Source organism: Nerophis ophidion, linkage group LG03, assembly GCF_033978795.1.
Source record: "Nerophis ophidion isolate RoL-2023_Sa linkage group LG03, RoL_Noph_v1.0, whole genome shotgun sequence".
In the NCBI taxonomy this organism is placed as follows: domain Eukaryota; kingdom Metazoa; phylum Chordata; class Actinopteri; order Syngnathiformes; family Syngnathidae; genus Nerophis; species Nerophis ophidion.
The window spans coordinates 85409858-85430294 of record NC_084613.1 but is presented as its reverse complement, the minus strand read 5'-3'; the positions used below and the strand labels follow the sequence as shown (position 1 = coordinate 85430294).

The following is a 20437-nucleotide window of genomic DNA, read 5'->3' as shown; positions in this document are numbered from 1 at the left end:
GCGCGAAAGTCTGTTGAAATAAAAAGTGTTTCTCGCCTTCCTCTCTGTCATTTTTTCATAATAATGAACTGGCAGCAGCCAGCGTCATCTCACAAGACCCTCGGGTGCCGTGAATGTCAATCAAGCAAGCTACGGAATTTGCCGCCAATGTTTTTCTTGTAAAGTGTATGGAAGCTGGATGAATTAGATGCCAAAACCCAACCACTTTCATGTGGTATTGTACAGAAAGGTCAACTTTTTTTCTCCTCCATTTGAAAATGTGGGCGTTATCATCATTACTGTCTGATTCCAATCAATGCAAGTCATCAGAATCAGGTAATACACCAACTTATATTCTTGTCTTCGTGAAAGAAAGACATCTATATGTGTTACACATGCTTGTATTATCACTAAACACATTTAACTTGTTTACAAAAATGTCTCTTTCATAAATAAATAAATATAAATGATATATATAAATGAGGTAGATCCCCTCCAGTTGGTCAATTGAAAAGTAGCTCACCTGCAGAAAAAGTGTGGGCACCCCTGGTGTAGACTGACAGAAGCGTGGCTGCCAGTTTGCGCCTACGGCCCCTCCGACCACCACCAATCATTCATTCATCATTCATTCACCAGTGTGAGCGGCACCGGGGGCAAAGGGTGAAGTGTCCTGCCCAAGGACACAACGGCAGCGATTTGGATGTCAATAGGTGGGAAGCGAACCTGCAACCCTCAGGTTTCTGGCACGGCCGCTCTACCCACTACGCCATGCCGCCACTAGAGTGATGTATGGTCGTAGCAGCATCATGCTGCGGGGATGTTTCTCAGTGGCAGAAACTGGGAGACGAGTCAAGATAGAGGGAAAGATGAATGCAGCCAACGTTTTCCATCCAACCTGATTGAACTTGAGTGGAGCTGCAAAGAGGCATGGTCCAAAGATAGGTGTGCCAGGCATGTGGCATCATATTCAAAGACTTATGTGTACGTATCGTTGCATTTGAACAACTTTATTGTTGATAATAGAGGTAATCTATGGGTTTTGTTCATGATCAATAGCGCTTTTTCTATTGGTATTTGTATTGCTCCAGTTTTAGTGTAAAAATGCTCATTGTCATTACTATATTATTTATTTCACTAACTGCTTATTTGCTATCACTTTTACGATCATATTTGTACATATTATGTATGTTCTGGTGTTGTTCTATTGTTGTTGTTGTTATTGTTGTATTTGCTGTTGTTGTTTTTGTCTCTCTGCCTAATCCCCCTCTTATCCCCACCATTTCCCCCTCTGTCTTCCTTTTTTTCCTCTTTCTATCCCCTCCTGCTCCGGCCCCGGCTGCACCAAATGATAATATAAATACATTTAATAAAGTCACATTCAAATAAGACAACAAGAGAAGTATCTTACACTTCTCTTTTGTAAAGTAAATCTGAACATTTACATCAACTATATGATTTGCCTGAGAAGCTGGACAGGACAAAAAAAATATATATATTCAAAGACTTGATGCTGTATTTGGTGCATCAACAAAGTATTGAACAAATGCTGTGAATACTTATGTACTTGTGTTTTTTTATTTATTTGCAAAATTAAAAAAAAAAACTTTTCACAACATCATGGGGTATTTTCTGTCGAATTTTGAGAACAAAAACGAATTAATTCCATATTGGAAAAGGGCTCTCACGTTACAAAATGTGGAAGAAGTGTAGCAGTGTGACTACTTTCCAGATGCACCGTATACTCCCTACAAGTAGAATATATGCCCATAAATACTTCCTGGAGCTAACGTCTCACTTCCTCTCTTTTTGCTTCAGAAACGATTAAAAGCTGCCGAAGCGGAAAGCAAGTTAAAGCAGGTCTACATTCCCAACTAGTGAGTATCTTCTTGTCACATGCTTCTTTAGCTAGCAAACATGTGAATGATAAAGTGACAGAGCTATCTGTTGGTTGCTGCAAGTAATTCCATCACATCAAGACTTGTTGTAGATGGCACAAAAAAATGCAGTTTGATTAATAGGAAGGCTAGATTCCACAGAATCAATTAAAGCGGCGACACATATTTCACCACCTTCTCTCGCACCTTGTTAGTAGTCAAGACAACGTCTGGTAGACAGATCTCTATACAGCTGCTGTGTGCCACTAAAGCTGATCCATGTCCTCTTCAGTCTACACGTCCACAATGTCTGCTCTGCTCGCCTCCTGTCTTCTAGCAACAAGCCTAACCCCAACCAGCTGAGTAACAATGCAAAGCCGGCGCTGGTAAACGGAGCCGCCGGCGCCCCGCCGCCCGCCCCCACGCCCGCCCCCGCCCCCAGCGCCCCTGCCCCTGCACCTCCGGGCCAAGTGCAGAACCCGCCACTGGCCAGGGCCTGTGAGAGCTGCTACTGTAAGTCTTTCACGTCTTTGGCTACTCTACGGACAATTATATACAGTACATTCATATGCTCTCTAAACAGTAATTAAATACCTTGTTAATGCAGTTTTTGCAGTCTTAAAAGGTCATAAGATTTTTTTTTTCTTAATGTAAACCACATCCTTGTGGTCTCCATAACGTGATGATGGTTCTTTGGTCCAAATGTTGCATGGATTATGTTCTCAAGATCATCTTCAAGCCGCTTTCTGACCGTCTCTTCAACATGCGCGGTTTTGTGGCGTTGTCTTAATTACGTGCTGAAGTCCTTCTCCAGACCACACCCACTTTAACTGTGTCTCCACCCCGTCAACCATGTTGTAGTTTTTTTTGTGCTTCCACATGGAACTATGCGGAGGATTTTAGGAGGCATGTGCATGCACGAGCCAGTCTGCCCCACAGTGTGAGGATGGAGAAAAATAAGGAACTTCTACAACTTTGGACCACAGCTAGAGATGTCCGATATTGGACTGTCAATATTATCGGCCGATAAATGCTTTAAAATGTAATATCGGAAATTATTTATTCTTAGGGTTCCGCTTTCAGATGTGTAGAGCAGTGTTTTTCAACCACTGTGTGCTGTGAGATATTGTCTGGTGTGCCGTGGGAAATTTTGCAACTTTACCTTTCTGGTCCCAAAAATATTTTTTGCAAGTCAATAATTATAATCTGCACACTCCTCAGCCTTCCCGGTAAGGTTTATTCAGGTGTACTGGAGAGGAGGCTACGCCGGATAGTCCAACCTCGGATTCAGGAGGAACAGTGTGGTTTTCGTCCTGGTCGTGGAACTGTGGACCAGCTCTATACTCTGGGCAGGGTTCTTGAGGGTGCATGGGAGTTTGCCCAACCAGTCTACATGTACTTTGTGGACTTGGAGAAGGCATTGGACCGTGTCCCTCGGGAAGTCCTGTGGGGAGTGCTCAGAGAGTATGGGGTATCGGACTGTCTGATTGTGGCGGTCCACTCCCTGTATGATCAGTGTCAGACCTTGGTCCACATTGTAAGTCGAACACATTTCCAGTGAGGGTTGGACTCCGCCAAGGCTGTCCTTTGTCACCGATTCTGTTCATAACTTTTATGGACAGAATTTCTAGGCGCAGTCAAGGCGTTGAGGGGATCTGGTTTGGTGACCGCAGGATTAGGTCTCTGCTTTTTGCAGATGATGTGGTCCTGATGGCTTCATCTGACCGGGATCTTCAGCTCTCACTGGATCGGTTCGCAGCCGAGTGTGAAGCGACCGGAATGAGAATCAGCACCTCCAAGTCCGAGTCCATGGTTCTCGCCCGGAAAAAGGTGGAATGCCATCTCCAGGTTGGGGAGGAGACCCTGCCCCAAGTGGAGGAGTTCAAGTACTTAGGAGTCTTGTTCACGAGTGAGGGAAAAGTGGATCGTGAGATCGACAGGCGGATCGGTGCGGCGTCTTCAGTAATGCGGACGTTGTACCGATCCGTTGTGGTGAAGAAGGAGCTGAGCCGGAAGGCGAAGCTCTCAATTTACCGGTCGATCTACGTTCCCATCCTCACCTATGGTCATGAGCTTTGGGTCATGAACGAAAGGATAAGATCATGGGTACAAGCGGCCGGAATGAGAATCAGCACCTCCAAGTCCGAGTCCATGGTTCTCGCCCGGAAAAAGGTGGAATGCCATCTCCGGGTTGGGGAGGAGACCCTGCCCCAAGTGGAGGAGTTCAAGTACCTAGGAGTCTTGTTCACGACTGGGGGAGGAGTGGATGGTGAGATCGACAGGCGGATCGGTGCGGCGTCTTCAGTAATGCGGACGTTGTACCGATCCGTTGTGGTGAAGAAGGAGCTGAGCCGGAAGGCGAAGCTCTCAATTTACCGGTCGATCTACGTTCCCATCCTCACCTATGGTCTTGAAAGACATCTATATGTGTTACACATGCTTGTATTATCATTAAACACATTTAACTTGTTTACAAAAATGTCTCTTTCATAAATAAATATATATAAATGAGGTAGATCCCCTCGAGTTGGTCAATTGAAAAGTAGCTCGCCTGCAGAAAAAGTGTGGGCACCCCTGATCTATTAGATATAATTTTTTAAAAACTCTGCCATAGATGTGTAAATGTTATGTGTGCATGTGTGTGTGTAGCCAGCAGTTCCTACCAGTGGTACTCATGGGGACCCCCCAACATGCAGTGTCGCCTGTGCGCCACCTGCTGGACATACTGGAAGAAGTACGGTGGGCTAAAGATGCCCACTCGACTGGATGGCGAGAGACCCGGACCAAACCGCAGCAGCATGGTACCCCAACCCCCGAAAGAAACCCATCTAAAACACAATAGGCCATGATTGGTGTTTTGTGTGTGTCCTTAGAGCCCCCACGGCGTGCCACTGCGACACAGCGGCAGCCCCAAGTTCGCCGTGAAGACGCGACAGGCTTTCTTCCTGCAGACCACCACACTGACACGGGTGGCGCGCCGCCTCTGCCAGGATATCATCAAGCCTCGCTACCTAGCCAGGCACCCCTACCTCCCCGTCAACTCGGCCGCCATCAAGGCCGAATGTAAGACGCTTTCATTCACGACGTATTTTCCATCGTGTCGGAACTAAATTGCCACTTTCCCACAGGTGCCCTGCGGTTGCCGGATAAAAACCCCAGCAAGCCATTGCCACTGAAACCAGCAGAACGCAAACCTCTGGAGTCTGTGGTTCGATATCTCGGTAATGTTGGCGCTTCTCACCACACTTGCTAACCTACCCCCCCCCGCCTTTAGGACCATACCTCAATATAAGACACGAGAAAAATATGTTTTATGAAGGAGATTTATACATGCAACCTAAGAAGTTCTTCTTAAGCAAATCAGAGCTTTTTGTCCCATCACACACGCGCACACATGATTCACAAAAAACCCTAAGGAAATATACAATTTGCCTTTCAAATACATCCATCCATCCATCCATTTTCTACCGCTTATTGCCTTTTGGGGTCGCGGGGGGCGCTGGCGCCTATCTCAGCTACAATCGGGCGTAAGGCGGGGTACACCCTGGACAAGTCGCCACCTCATCGCAGGGCCAACACAGATAGACAGACAACATTCACACACTAGGGCCAATTTAGTGTTGCCAATCAACCTATCCCCAGGTGCATGTCTTTGGAGGTGGGAGGGGCCTATCCCCAGGTGCATGTCTTTGGAGGTGGGAGGGGCCTATCCCCAGGTGCATGTCTTTGGAGGTGGGAGGGGCCTATCCCCAGGTGCATGTCTTTGGAGGTGGGAGGGGCCTATCCCCAGGTGCATGTCTTTGGAGGTGGGAGGGGCCTATCCCCAGGTGCATGTCTTTGGAGGTGGGAGGGGCCTATCCCCAGGTGCATGTCTTTGGAGGTGGGAGGGGCCTATCCCCAGGTGCATGTCTTTGGAGGTGGGAGGGGCCTATCCCCAGGTGCATGTCTTTGGAGGTGGGAGGGGCCTATCCCCAGGTGCATGTCTTTAGAGGTGGGAGGGGCCTATCCCAGGTGCATGTCTTTGGAGGTGGGAGGGGCCTATCCCCAGGTGCATGTCTTTAGAGGTGGGAGGGGCCTATCCACAGGTACATGTCTTTGGAGGTGGGAGGGGCCTATCCCCAGGTGCATGTCTTTGGAAGTGGGAGGGGCCTATCCCCAGGTGCATGTCTTTGGAAGTGGGAGGGGCCTATCCCCAGGTGCATGTCTTTGGAGGTGGGAGGAAGCCGGAGTACCCGGAGGGAACCCACGCATTCACGGGGAGAACATGCAAACTCCACACAGAAAGATCCCGAGCCTGGATTTGAACCCAGGACTGCAGGAACTTCGTATTGTGAGGCAGACGCACTAACCCCTCTGCCACCGTGAAGCCCCTTTCAAATACAATATAGGTCAAAAGTTCGGACACACCTTTTCATTCAATGCGTTTTCTTTATTTTCATTACTATTTACTAGGGGTGTAACGGTACGTGTATTTGTATTTAACCCATGTACCGAACAAGTTTTTAAGCTAAAGTCTTAACAAGCTGCTTTGCTTCTTCTACCTCTGTGTCAGCACCCAGCTTTGTCCCACCCACATAACCATCTGATTGGTTACATATATAGCGGGAACAGCCAATCAGCAGTGCGTATTCAGAGCGCATGTAGTAAATGCTTCAGCGTCGAGCAGATATGTGTTTAGCAGGTGAGCATAAGGCAGCGTACTCTCCCCAAATGATAATAAACACCTCCCTGTCAACTGCTACTAATCATTATGAGCCTGTTGACCTTCTAGAAACTTTAACTGCAGCTCAGCTAGCTCGCAAATCTGGCTTGAGGTGAAGGCTAATTAGCTTTTAGCGTAACGTTAGCTCATTTTTCTGTGTGTGTGTGTGCGTGTGTTTTACAGACAGAAAAGTTTTGAATGGCAGGGTCCCTGCTAGCACATGTTGATAAAAAAAATAACATTTACAGAATAAAAATCAACTACAGGCTTCCCAAATGCTGTGATAAATTAAGCATGATGACTTGACTTGGAACTGTTTAATGGGGCGGTTTAGCTCGGTTGGTAGAGTGGCCGTGCCAGCAACTTGAGGGTTGCAGGTTCGATTCCCACTTCCGCCATCCTAGTCACTGCTCCCAGTGCCACCCACACTGGTTTAAATGTAACTTAAATATTGGGTTTCACTATGTAAAGCACTTTGAGTCACTAGAGAAAAGCGCTATATAAATATAGATCACTTCACTTCACTATAAGCATGTTGACCTTCTAGAAACTTTAACTGCAGCTCAGCTAGCTCGCAAATCTGGCTTGAGGTGAAGGCCAATTAGCTTTTAGCGTAACGTTAGCTCATTTTTCTGTGTGTGTGTGTGCGTGTGTTCTACGGACAGAAAAGCTTTGAATGGCAGGGTCCCTGCTAGCACATGTTGATGAAAATATAACATTTACAGAATAAAAATCAACTACAGGCTTCCCAAATGCTGTGATAAATTAAGCATGATGACTTGACTTGAAACTGTTTAATGGGGCGGTTTAGCTCGGTTGGTAGAGTGGCCGTGCCAGCAACTTGAGGGTTGCAGGTTCGATTCCCGCTTCCGCCATCCTAGTCACCGCCGTTGTGTCCTTGGGCAAGACACTTTACCCACCTGCTCCCAGTGCCACCCACACTGGTTTAAATGTAACTTAAATATTGGGTTTCACTATGTAAAGCGCTTTGAGTCACTAGAGAAAAGCGCTATATAAATATAGATCACTTCACTATAAGCATGTTGACCTTCTAGAAACTTTAACTGCAGCTCAGCTAGCTCGCAAATCTGGCTTGAGGTGAAGGCCAGTTAGCTTTTAGCGTAACGTTAGCTCATTTTTCTGTGTGTGTGTGTGTGTGTGTGTGCGTGTGTTCTACGGACAGAAAAGCTTTGAATGGCAGGGTCCCTGCTAGCACATGTTGATGAAAATATAACATTTACAGAATAAAAATCAACTACAGGCTTCCCAAATGCTGTGATAAATTAAGCATGATGACTTGACTTGAAACTGTTTAATGGGGCGGTTTAGCTCGGTTGGTAGAGTGGCCGTGCCAGCAACTTGAGGGTTGCAGGTTCGATTCCCACTTCCGCCATCCTAGTCACTGCTGTTGTGTCCTTGGGCAAGACACTTTACCCACCTGCTCCCAGTGCCACCCACACTGGTTTAAATGTAACTTAGATATTGGGTTTCACTATGTAAAGCGCTTTGAGTCACTAGAGAAAAGCGCTATATAAATATAGATCACTTCACTATAAGCATTTTGACCTTCTAGAAACTTTAACTGCAGCTCAGCTAGCTCGCAAATCTGGCTTGAGGTGAAGGCCAGTTAGCTTTTAGCATAACGTTAGCTCATTTTTCTGTGTGTGTGTGTGTGTGTTTTACGGACAGAAAAGCTTTGAATGGCAGGGTCCCTGCTAGCACATGTTGATGAAAAAAATAACATTTACAAAATAAAAATCAACTACAGGCTTCCCAAATGCTGTGATAAATTAAGCATGATGACTTGACTTGAAACTGTTTAATGGGGCGGTTTAGCTCGGTTGGTAGAGTGGCCGTGCCAGCAACTTGAGGGTTGCAGGTTCGATTCCCACTTCCGCCGTCCTAGTCACTGCTGTTGTGTCCTTGGGCAAGACACTTTACCCACCTGCTCCCAGTGCCACCCACACTGGTTTGAATGTAACTTAGATATTGGGTTTCACTATGTAAAGCGCTTTGAGTCACTAGAGAAAAGCGCTATATAAGTATAGATCACTTCACTTCACTATAAGCATGTTGACCTTCTAGAAACTTTAACTGCAGCTCAGCTAGCTCGCAAATCTGGCTTGAGGTGAAGGCCAGTTAGCTTTTAGCGTAACGTTAGCTCATTTTTCTGTGTGTGTGTGTGCGTGTGTTCTACGGACAGAAAAGCTTTGAATGGCAGGGTCCCTGCTAGCACATGTTGATGAAAAAAAATAACATTTACAGAATAAAAATCAACTACAGGCTTCCCAAATGCTGTGATAAATTAAGCATAATGACTTGACTTGAAACTGTTTAATGGGGCGCTTTAGCTCGGTTGGTAGAGTGGCCGTGCCAGCAACTTGAGGGTTGCGGGTTCGATTCCCACTTCCGCCGTCCTAGTCACTGCTGTCGTGTCCTTGGGCAAGACACTTTACCCACCTGCTCCCAGTGCCACCCACACTGGTTTGAATGTAACTTAGATATTGGGTTTCACTATGTAAAGCGCTTTGAGTCACTAGAGAAAAGCGCTATATAAATATAATTCACTTCACAATGTTGCACTTTTTATATGTAGAAGAAAAGTTTTGTCATTTTATGTAATCTGAGAAACAATTTGAGGCAGTTTTATGTGGATTAACGTGGGCAGAATTATTATAGTGTTCCCAACGTTAAAAGGATGAAGCCATTGTTTACAAATTTGGTCGAAAAATAACCAAAAAATTTATATTTTGTTGTTTTCTTACTGTACCGAAAATTAACCGAAGGTAGGTACCCAACCGAAATTTTTGTGTACCGTTACACCCCTACTATTTACATTGTGGATTGTAATATCAAAACTATAAATGAACACTTGTGGAGTTATTGTACTCAACAAAAAAAGCTGAAATAACTGAAAACATGTTTTATATTCTAGTTTCTTCAAAATAGCCACCCTTTGCTCTGATTACTGCTTTGCAAAGGGTGGCTATTTCGAAGAAACTAGAATATAAAAATGTTTTCAGTTATTCCACCTTTTTTTGTTAAGTACATAACTCCACATGTGTTCATTCATATTTTTGATGCCTTCAGTGACACTCGACAATGTAAATAGTCGTGAAATTCAAGAAAACACATTGAATGAGAAGGTGTGTTCAAACTTTTGGCCTGTACGGTATGTTTCCCTCAAAAAAGGACGTCATGTAGTTGGGTTCTCACGATTTATACACGCAAACCAACAATTGGCGCCTAAGCGGGTCTGAGCTTTTCTTTCTGTCACTTACACTCATACACACTGGTGACCTGAAGGTTAAAAAAAGGATTTGTTTTGGTCTTTGCTATTTGTCTTAAATATGTTTCCAAAAATTAACGTTTTGTCCTATATTTGGGGTGTAAAGATTTATGTCGGGCTGCACGATATACCCGAAAACTATCACGATATGTGTGTTACATGGCTCAATGTCGATAAATGTTGACATTTTTTACGGTCTGTGGAAAATAAGGAGCAGGAGAAAAATGTATGAAATGTAAACATTTTTATTTCACATGTAATTTGTATTTCTTCTGATTATAATCAGACAGAAAGGAAAATAAATGTCAACACAAGCATGGAAAACCATGTAAACAAACATCTAAAATCCCACTGATTACTTAACAATAACCTCTTAAAATGAATGTGCAAAAATAAATATGTAAGAACTACTAGATAAAGTGTAACAAAGTAGTGCAAAGTGTGAACACGTAAATTTGGAGAAACCTGAGAAGAACTGTTTTCTGCAGGTTTAGTGCTCTAAAGGGTGAGCGTGGCTAAGTTGGTGTGGTATTATCGGTCTTGGTGGGGATGAGCGCCTTGCATCATTGACGAACTTCATTGGTCTGACTAGAGTCTCTTTGAAAAAAATCCCAAAAAACTGACTTACTGTCGAGGTGAATTCGTTTCTCTTTTATTCACAATTTTTTCAGTTTGACTTTGTCTTCTCACTCCATGCAAAAAATCAACTGCACAACCAAACTTAATAGTTGCTATTGTTTCCCGATTGGCTGTTAGCGTGTCACTCCCACTGATCAGTGATCACTTCCTGCATTGCTTAGTTAACAAAAACACAAAAAAAAACATTTTATTGAACACATTTGTTATGGATACAGTATCAATAGTCTCTCTGAATATACAGTACTGTATATTGATAGCGTTTTATCGCCCAGCCCAAGATTAAACATGCAAACATTCAATTTCTGGCAATAACATTTCTTTTTAGCACTTAAGGCAACTGCCAACTTCATGCAAAACAACACATTGCACCAAATAACTTTTACTCTAAAGGAACCATCTGCGGCTGTGAAGTGGACATTAGTAAGGTTGTAAATACTGTATATAGTAGGCTAACCCATGTTGTTCCTGTGGATGTGAACACAAGTACAAAGGTATTGTGTTATGTTGGGTAAATACGGTAATAGCGCTACACAAATACTAAATTCATGTCATGACCAACTGTGACTCGAATTAGAAAAATAAATAATAAAAGGCATTGGTCAAAATGGTCCAAAAAGTCGAGGAAAACACAAATGTAGGTACTCCTTTGCAAGAGTGCAGGGAATGCTCAAACATTCCATTTCTGGCAGTAACATTTCTTTTTAGCACTTGACACAACTGCCAACTTCATGCAAAACAACACATTGCACCAAATGACTTCTACTCTAGCGAGACTTTGCTTTTCTTCCTGTCACTCACATAAACATACACCAGAATCCCTGGAGAAGTGAAACCAGAAATTAACATTAAAAAAAAGAAAGTTTTGTCTTAAAAAATATTTTTCCAAAAACATGTCTTCAAAAAGACATAAAATCCAAGGCAGAATCTATTAAAGCAGAAACAAGAAGGAAAATGCAAACTGCTCAGAAATTTGCCAGGAAGGCTCATGTCAGAGCCATCAAAGCAAAAATGCCAAAGTCATGTGCGAATGAACCAAATTAATGTGTAAATAATGTAAATAACTAAAGGAACTATATGCGGCTGTGAAGTGGACACTAGTAAGGTTGTAAATACTGTATATAGTAGGCTAACCCATGTTGTTCCTGTGGATGTGAACACAAGTAAAAAGGTGTTGTGTTATGTTGGGTAAATACGATAATAGCTCTATGAAAATACTAAATTCATGTCATGACCAACTGTGACTTGAATTAAAAAAATAAATAATAAAAGGCATTGGTCAAAATGGTCCAAAAAGTCGAGGAAAACACAAATGTAGGTACTCCTTTGCAAGAGTGCAGGGAATGCTCAAACATTCCATTTCTGGCAGTAACATTTCTTTTTAGCACTTGACGCAACTGCCAACTTCATGCAAAACAACACATTGCACCAAATGACTTCTACTCTAGCGAGACTTGGCTTTTCTTCCTGTCACTCACATAAACTTACACCAGAATCCCTGGAGAAGTGAAACCAGAAATTTACATTAAAAAAAAGAAAGTTTTCTCTTAAAAAATATTTTTCCAAAAACATGTCTTCAAAAAGACATAAAATCCAAGGCAGAATCTATTAAAGCAGAAACAAGAAGGAAAATGCAAGCTGGTCAGAAATTTGCCAGGAAGGCTCATGTCAGAAAAATCAAAGCAAAAATGCCAAAGTAATGTGCGAATGAACCAAATTAATGTGTAAATAATGTAAATAACTAAAGGAACTATATGCGGCTGTGAAGTGGACACTAGTAAGGTTGTAAATACTGTATATAGTAGACTAACCCATGTTGTTCCTGTGGATGTGAACACAAGTAAAAAGGTATTGTGTTATGTTGGGTCAATACGACAATAGCGCTACAAAAATACTTAATTCATGTCATGACCAACTGTGACTTGAATTTAAAAAAATCAAAATCAAAAGCATTGGTCGAAATGTCACAAAATGGTCCAAAAAGTCGAGAAAAACACAGAAGTAGGTACTCCTTTGCAAGAGTGCAGGGAATGCTCAAACATTCCATTTCTGGCAGTAACACTTCTTTTTAGCACTTGACGCAACTGCCAACTTCATGCAAAACAACACATTGCACCAAATGACTTCTACTCTAGCGAAACTTGGCTTTTCTTCCTGTCACTCACATAAACATACACCAGAATCCCTGGAGAAGTGAAACCAGAAATTTACATTAAAAAAAAGAAAGTTTTGTCTTAAAAAATATTTTTCCAAAAACATGTCTTCAAAAAGACATAAAATCCAAGGCAGAATCTATTAAAGCAGAAACAAGAAGGAAAATGCAAGCTGGTCAGAAATTTGCCAGGAAGGCTCATGTCAGAGCCATCAAAGCAAAAATGCCAAAGTAATGTGCGAATGAACCAAATTAATGTGTAAATAATGTAAATAACTAAAGGAACCATCTGTGGCTGTGAAGTGGACACTAATTAAGGTTGTAAATACTGTATATAGTAGGCTAACCCATGTTGTTCCTGTGGATGTGAACACAAGTAAAAAGGTATTGTGTTATGTTGGGTAAATACGGTAATAGCGCTACGAAAATACTAAATTCATGTCATGACCAACTGTGACTTGAATTAAAAGAAATAATAATCAAAAGCATTGGTCGAAATGTCACAAAATGGACCAAAAAGTCGAGGAAACCACAAAAGTAGGTACTCCTTTGCAAGAGTGCAGGGAATGCTCAAACATTCCATTTCTGGCAGTAACACGTCTTTTTAGCACTTGACGCAACTGCCAACTTCATGCAAAACAACACATTGCACCAAATGACTTCTACTCTAGCGAGACTTAGCTTTTCTTCCTGTCACTCACATAAACATACACCAGAATCCCTGGAGAAGTGAAACCAGAAGTTTACATAAAAAATAAAAAAAAGAAAGTTTTGTCTTAAAAAATATTTTTCCAAAAGCATGTCTTCAAAAAGACATCAAATCCAAGGCAGAATCTATTAAAGCAGAAACAAGAAGGAAAATGCAAACTGCTCAGAAATTTGCCAGGGAGGTTCATGTCAGAGCCATCAAAGCAAAAATGCCAAAGTAATGTGCGAATGAACCAAATTAATGTGTAAATAATGTAAATAACTAAAGGAACTATATGCGGCTGTGAAGTGGACACTAGTAAGGTTGTAAATACTGTATATAGTAGGCTAACCCATGTGGTTCCTGTGGATGTGAACACAAGTAAAAAGGTATTGTGTTATGTTGGGGTAAATACGATAACAGCGCTACAAAAATACTAAATTCATGTCATGACCAACTGTGACTTGAATTAAAAAAAAAAAAATCAAAAGCATTGGTCGAAATGTCACAAAATGGTCCAAAAATTTGAGGAAAACACAAATGTAGGTACTTCTTTGCAAGAGTGCAGGGAATGCTCAAACATTCCATTTCTGGCAGTAACACTTCTTTTTAGCACTTGACGCAACTGCCAACTTCCTGCAAAACAACACATTGCACCAAATGACTTCTACTCTAGCGAGACTTGGCTTTTCTTCCTGTCACTCACATAAACATACACCAGAATCCCTGGAGAAGTGAAACCAGAAGTTTACATTAAAAAAAAAGAAAGTTTTGTCTTAAAAAGTATTTTTCCAAAAACATGTCTTCAAAAAGACATAAAATCCAAGGCAGAATCTATTAAAGCAGAAACAAGAAGGAAAATGCAAACTGCTCAGAAATTTGCCAGGAAGGCTCATGTCAGAGCCATCAAAGCAAAAATGCCAAAGTAATATGCGAATGAACCAAATTAATCTGTAAATAATGTAAATAACTAGATGAACCATCTGCGGCTGTGAAGTGGACACTAGTAAGGTTGCAAATACTGTATATAGTAGGCTAACCCATGTTGTTCCTGTGGATGTGAACACAAGTAAAAAGGTATTTTTTTATGTTGGGGTAAATACGATAATAGCGCTACAAAAATACTAAATTCATGTCATGACCAACTGTGACTTGAATTAAAAAAAATAATAATCAAAAGCATTGGTCGAAATGTCACAAAATGGTCCAAAAAGTCGAGTAAACCACAAAAGTAGGTACTCCTTTGCAAGAGTGCAGGGAATGCTCAAACATTCCATTTCTGAAGATAACATTTCTTTTTGAGCACTTAACGCAACTGCCAACTTCCCACTGCTTGTCGCTCAACATCTAACATGTTTTTTTCTGTCCTTCATGCTTCTAGAAGCACATCCCCGTCCGGTCAAAGCTGAGCCGCCCCCGCCCCCCCCGCGGGTCTTCCATCTACATGGGCAGTCTGACGCCCATCAAGTCCAGCCCCATCCTCAACAACGGCTCCCCCACCATTCTGGGCAAACGCAGCTATGAGCAGCACAACGGACTGGATGGTGAGTTTGTTAAGTATGTGCTTGTTGGGACACTCGAGACTCTTTTATTTACCTTTATTACTTATGATTTGGACTTCGACAAACTTTATTGATCCACAAGGGAAATTGTTCCACACAGTAGCAAAGTTACACAGGATGGAAAGTTTAAGATCCAATATTGTAGAACAACGCAGAAACGAATGAGTATAACAATAGCAGGGGTTAAAATATGGAACTGTTTAAAGGATGAAATAAAACACAGCACCAACATAAACCAGTTTAAAAAGCTTTTTAAATCATTTATCATTAGTAAATATAAGAAAGAAGAGCAAACATTGTTTTAGAAAGACAATAATATATAATATGTATATAAATACAATTTATGATTTCATAATTATACATATAGGTTATATTAAAATGTATATATTACCACTTTATATGGAATTTAAATAAATTGTGTATATATAATATATGTATGTATATATATATATATATATATAATATATATACATATACATATGTGTACAAATGTATATGTTTGATTTAAATGTTAAACAGTGTATATGAGACGTGTGCTGCATATATGTTGCTTATATATTGTTTAAAAAAAGTAATATAAGTGAAGCATGTTTTAGATTTTATATATTTTTAACCTTGTTCTTGTTGTGATGGGGTAGGTTTATATAAGCGTTGCTTCAACCTACACCCTTTCGGCTCAATCATTGCTCAAATGAGTGTTTTTTTGTTTTTGTTTTCTTTTTTTGTTGTTGTTTTTTGTTTTATGTGAAGATTGCCGAAATAAATAAATAAATAAATAAGGATGGAAAGGACAATGCAGGTATAAAATAGACTAAAAGTGTACCGTAGTAGCAATATAAAATATAACATATCTGTTATATTTACATATTTTACATTGTATATATTTACATATATACAATATATAACAATGACCATGTACAATATTATTATATATTTATTTGTCAAGAATACTTTTTTTAATTTTGTAATAAAAAAAATAGAAGTGGAGACTGTTCTGTGAAAAATGCTTGGCAAAATATACCGTATTTTATATTTTGAACGTTATTTTTAACACGGTGATTACCAGCGGACTTATTGATTACCATACTTTTCAGAGTATAAGTCAAACCTGCCAAAAATGCATAATAAAGAAGGAAAAAACATATATAAGTCGCACTGGAGTATAAGTCGCATTTTTTGGGGCAATTTATTTGATAAAACCCAACACCATGAATAGACATTTGAAAGGCAATTTAAGATAATAGCTCGGGTGGTAGAGTGGCCGTGCCAGCAACTTGAGGGTTGCAGGTTCGATTCCCGCCTCCGCCATCCTAGTCACTGCCGTTGTGTCCTTGGGCAAGACACTTTACCCACCTGCTCCCAGTGCCACCCACACTGGTTTAAATGTAACTTAGATATTGGGTTTCACTATGTAAAGCGCTTTGAGTCACTAGAGAAAAAGCGCTATATAAATAGATTTCACTTCACTTCACTTCAGTATGATGATTCTATGCCTTGCGATGAGGTGGCGACTTGTCCAGGGTGTACCCCGCCTTCCGCCCGATTGTAGCTGAGATAGGCGCCAGCGACCCCAAAAGGGAATAAGCGGTAGAAAATGGATGGATGATGATTCTATGTGTCTACATTAAAACACCCCTGCTATATAAGCTATTAGCAGCTAACAGCTACACAACAGCTTATCACACAATAGCACACAAGCTAGACATACACAATGATCATTGAACAATAAAAAAAAAAAACAGCATATTTGTCAATATAAACAAGTATCAAATAATTATAGTTGCATATAACTTACACATGCAAAGTAGCGTATTAGAAGGTATCCAGGTAACAAACGTGTCCGCATCATTCAACTTACTGTGCTTACATTCATGAATTATTGTCATTAACAAAAAAGTAATTACCACTCCACTTTATCATGACGTCAACATAAGTCCATTCCAGACGGTCATTAATAAAAAGGTTATCAATCAATCAATCAATGTTTATTTATATAGCCCCAAATCACAAATGTCTCAAAGGACTGCACAAATCATTACGACTACAACATCCTGGGAAGAACCCACAAAAGGGCAAGGAAAACTCACACCCAGTGGGCAGGGAGAATTCACACCCAGTGGGACGCCAGTGACAATGCTGACTATGAGAAACCTTGGAGAGGACCTCAGATGTGGGCAACCCCCCCCCCTCTAGGGGACCGAAAGCAATGGATGTCGAGCGGGTCTAACATGATACTGTGAAAGTTCAATCCATAGTGGCTCCAAGACAGCAGTGAGAGTCCCGTCCACAGGAAACCATCTCAAGCGGATCAGCAGCGTAGAGATGTCCCCAACCGATACAGGCGAGCGGTCCATCCTGGGTCCCGACGAGCGGTCCATCCTGGGTCTCGACTCTGGACAGTCAGTACTTCATCCATGGTCATCGGACCGGACCCCCTCCACAAGGGAGGGGGGGACATAGGAGAAAGAAAAGAAGCGGCAGATCAACTGGTCTAAAAAGGAGGTCTATTTAAAGGCTAGAGTATACAGATGAGTTTTAAGATGAGACTTAAATGCTTCTACTGAGGTAGCATCTCGAACTGTTACCGGGAGGGCATTCCAGAGTACTGGAGCCCGAATGGAAAACGCTCTATAGCCCGCAGACTTTTTTTGAGCTCTAGGAATCACTAATAAGCCGGAGTCTTTTGAAGGCAGATTTCTTGCCGGGACATATGGTACAATACAATCGGCAAGATAGGCTGGAGCTAGACCGTGTAGTATTTTATACGTAAGTAGTAAAACCTTAAAGTCACATCTTAAGTGCACAGGAAGCCAGTGCAGGTGAGCCAGTATAGGTATAAATGTATGTATATATGTATATAAAGGTATATACAGTATAGGTATATATGTATGTATATATGTATATAAAGGTATATACAGTATAGGTATATATGTATGTATATATGTATATAAAGGTATATACAGTATAGGTATATATGTATGTATATATGTATATAAAGGTATATACAGTATAGGTATATATGTATGTATATATGTATATAAAGGTATATACAGTACAGGCGTAATATGATCAAACTTTCTTGTTCTTGTCAAAAGTCTAGCAGCCGCATTTTGTACCAACTGTAATCTTTTAATGCTAGACATGGGGAGACCAGAAAATAATACGTTACATAATCGAGACGAGACGTAACAAACGCATGGATAATGATCTCGGCGTGGTTAGTGTTCTTCATAACTACCATTGTTTTCTGTTTTACTCGTTTCACTTGATCACACCTTTTCAAACATTCCACACTACTAAATAATGCAAGCATGCACGATTGCTGCTGATAACTTATTGGCTAAATCCGGTATCGATCAGGAAGTGACACCTCTTGCTACATTTTAAGGAAATAAATGTTGTTTTGCAGGTGAAATCATGTCGTGTGTAATTGAACGCTGCTCACAGCTGAAGGTTTGTTTTTTTTGGGGTGAGGGCGGGTGTTGTTGTTGTCCTATTTTGTGGTCTTGACGGGGAGAGAAGACAGACTGGCGGATGAAGAGCTAGGAGGAGGAGGAGCACCAGGCTGCGAGTGGTGCGACTCCGGCCTCCCTGCTTTAGCTGGAGGCTAGGATCCACGTTGTCATGGCAACGGCACAGAGGAAGAGGAGGGGGGCTGCTAAGTGTGTCTTGAGGGGGAAAAGCCAGGAAGAGATTTAGGGCTGGAAAAGCGCCCGTTTTTTGGGGGATTAGTGTAGTTTGGAGACGCTTTTTACAGTCTCACGTTTCCTGCAGAAGGATCGGTAAATACTTAAATGTGCACTCTCTGAAACACGGACTTGTTCTGCGTTTAGTTAACATCGCGTCACGTCGGGAGGGGGTTGCAACTTTTTGGACTCTGGGGGTCCGCATTGAGCTGAAAAACTTTGGCTGGGGGCCATGTGAAGTAACAATATTTACACACACATATACTGCATATAGCAGGGGCGCCCACACTTTTTCTGCAGGCGAGCTACTTTTCAATTGACCAACTCAAGGGGATCTACGTCATATATATAATTTATATGTATTTATTTATGAAAGAGACATTTTTGTGAACAAGTTAAATGTGTTTAATGATAATACAAACATGTTTAACATACATAGATTAATTTATTTTATGAAGACAAGAATATAAGTTGGTGTAATACCTGATTCTGATGACTTGCATAGATTGGAATCAGACAGTAGTGCTGATTGATTGATTGATTTATTGATTGATTGAAACTTTTATTAGTAGATTGCACAGTACAGTACATATTCCGTACAATTGACCACTAAATGGTAACACCCCAATAAGTTTTTCAACTTGTTTAAGTCGGGGTCCACGTTAATCAATTCATGATAACGTCCACATTTTCAAATGGAGGAGAAAAAAAGTCCTCCTTTCTGTCCAACACCACATAAAAGCGGTCGCTTTTTGCCATCTTATTTGTCCAGCTTCCATACTCCTTTTTATACACTTTTCATGAAATACATTGGCGGCAAACTCCGTAGCTCGCTAGTTTGTGTGCACTACCTTTCTGAGACTCTTATTTTGTAAGCGCAGGCAGGAGGAAGCAGCGCTTTTATTGTGAAGATAGGAACTGTGCAGTCGGCCTTGAGAGTTTTGACGGCAGGTACGGCGGGAAAGTCTTGAAATAAAGAGTGTTTCTTGCCTTCCTGTCGGTCGTTTTTTCTTAATAATGATCTGGCAGCAGCCAGCGTCATCTCACAAGACCCTCCGGTGCCGTGAATGTCAATCAAGTGACGAACGTGACATCTTGGGGAAGATTGGGGATCGCTCATTTTTAGGACTATGGTTTTGTATGCCTGGCTCGCGATCGACAGACACACCCGCCGCCATCGACAGGTAGCTCGCGATCGGCGTAATGGGCACCCCCGGTATATAGCCTATGATTACATATTGTGTTAATATATTATACACACAGGTGTGCTCATAAGTTTACATACCCTGGGAGAATTTACGGAGGCACTTGAAGAAAAATGGGCTGCATGGTCGAGTGGCCACAAAGTTACATTTTGGTCTCATCACTCCAAAATGACTCCAAATGACCTTGTTCCAGAAGTTGACCAGGGCTCAGAAAATGTTCAGAGACTCCTCCCACCCACACCAAGAACTCTTTTCACTACTGGACTCTAGAAAGAAGTTCCGCAGCCTCCGAAGCAGGACCTCCAGGTTCTGTAACAGCTTCTCCCCTCAGGCCGTAAGACTCTTGAACGCATCATAATTTTCCCCTCAATTCCCATCAAAAACGGATTAACTTGCTGGAATATAAAAACAATATGACATAGATCCATAAACCTGGATGCATATGCAAAAGTGCAACATATTTATCTGTACAGTCATCTATTTATTTATATCTGCACCTTATTGCTCCTTCATCCTGCACTACCATGAGCTAATGCAACACAATGTTGTTCTCATCTGTACTGTAAAGTTCTAATTTGAATGACATTAAAAAGGAAGTCTAAGTCTAAAAGTTAGGTTGAGCTTTTTTTTTTTTACTATTGATTTTTTCATTTTAATTGCGTAT

At 41.4% G+C, this 20437-nt stretch overlaps 1 protein-coding gene across 1 annotated transcript in view; it reads left to right on the top strand.

Annotated features, from left to right (window-relative positions):
• Positions 1 to 20437, top strand: part of mta1 (metastasis associated 1) — a 176087-nt gene that overhangs the window by 136461 nt on the left and 19189 nt on the right. Inside the window, 7 exon segments of the mRNA XM_061896254.1 lie at positions 1795 to 1853; positions 2191 to 2366; positions 4503 to 4654; positions 4727 to 4916; positions 4982 to 5074; positions 14702 to 14739; positions 14741 to 14864. Of these exon segments, the coding sequence (XP_061752238.1) occupies positions 1795 to 1853; positions 2191 to 2366; positions 4503 to 4654; positions 4727 to 4916; positions 4982 to 5074; positions 14702 to 14739; positions 14741 to 14864 (832 nt within the window).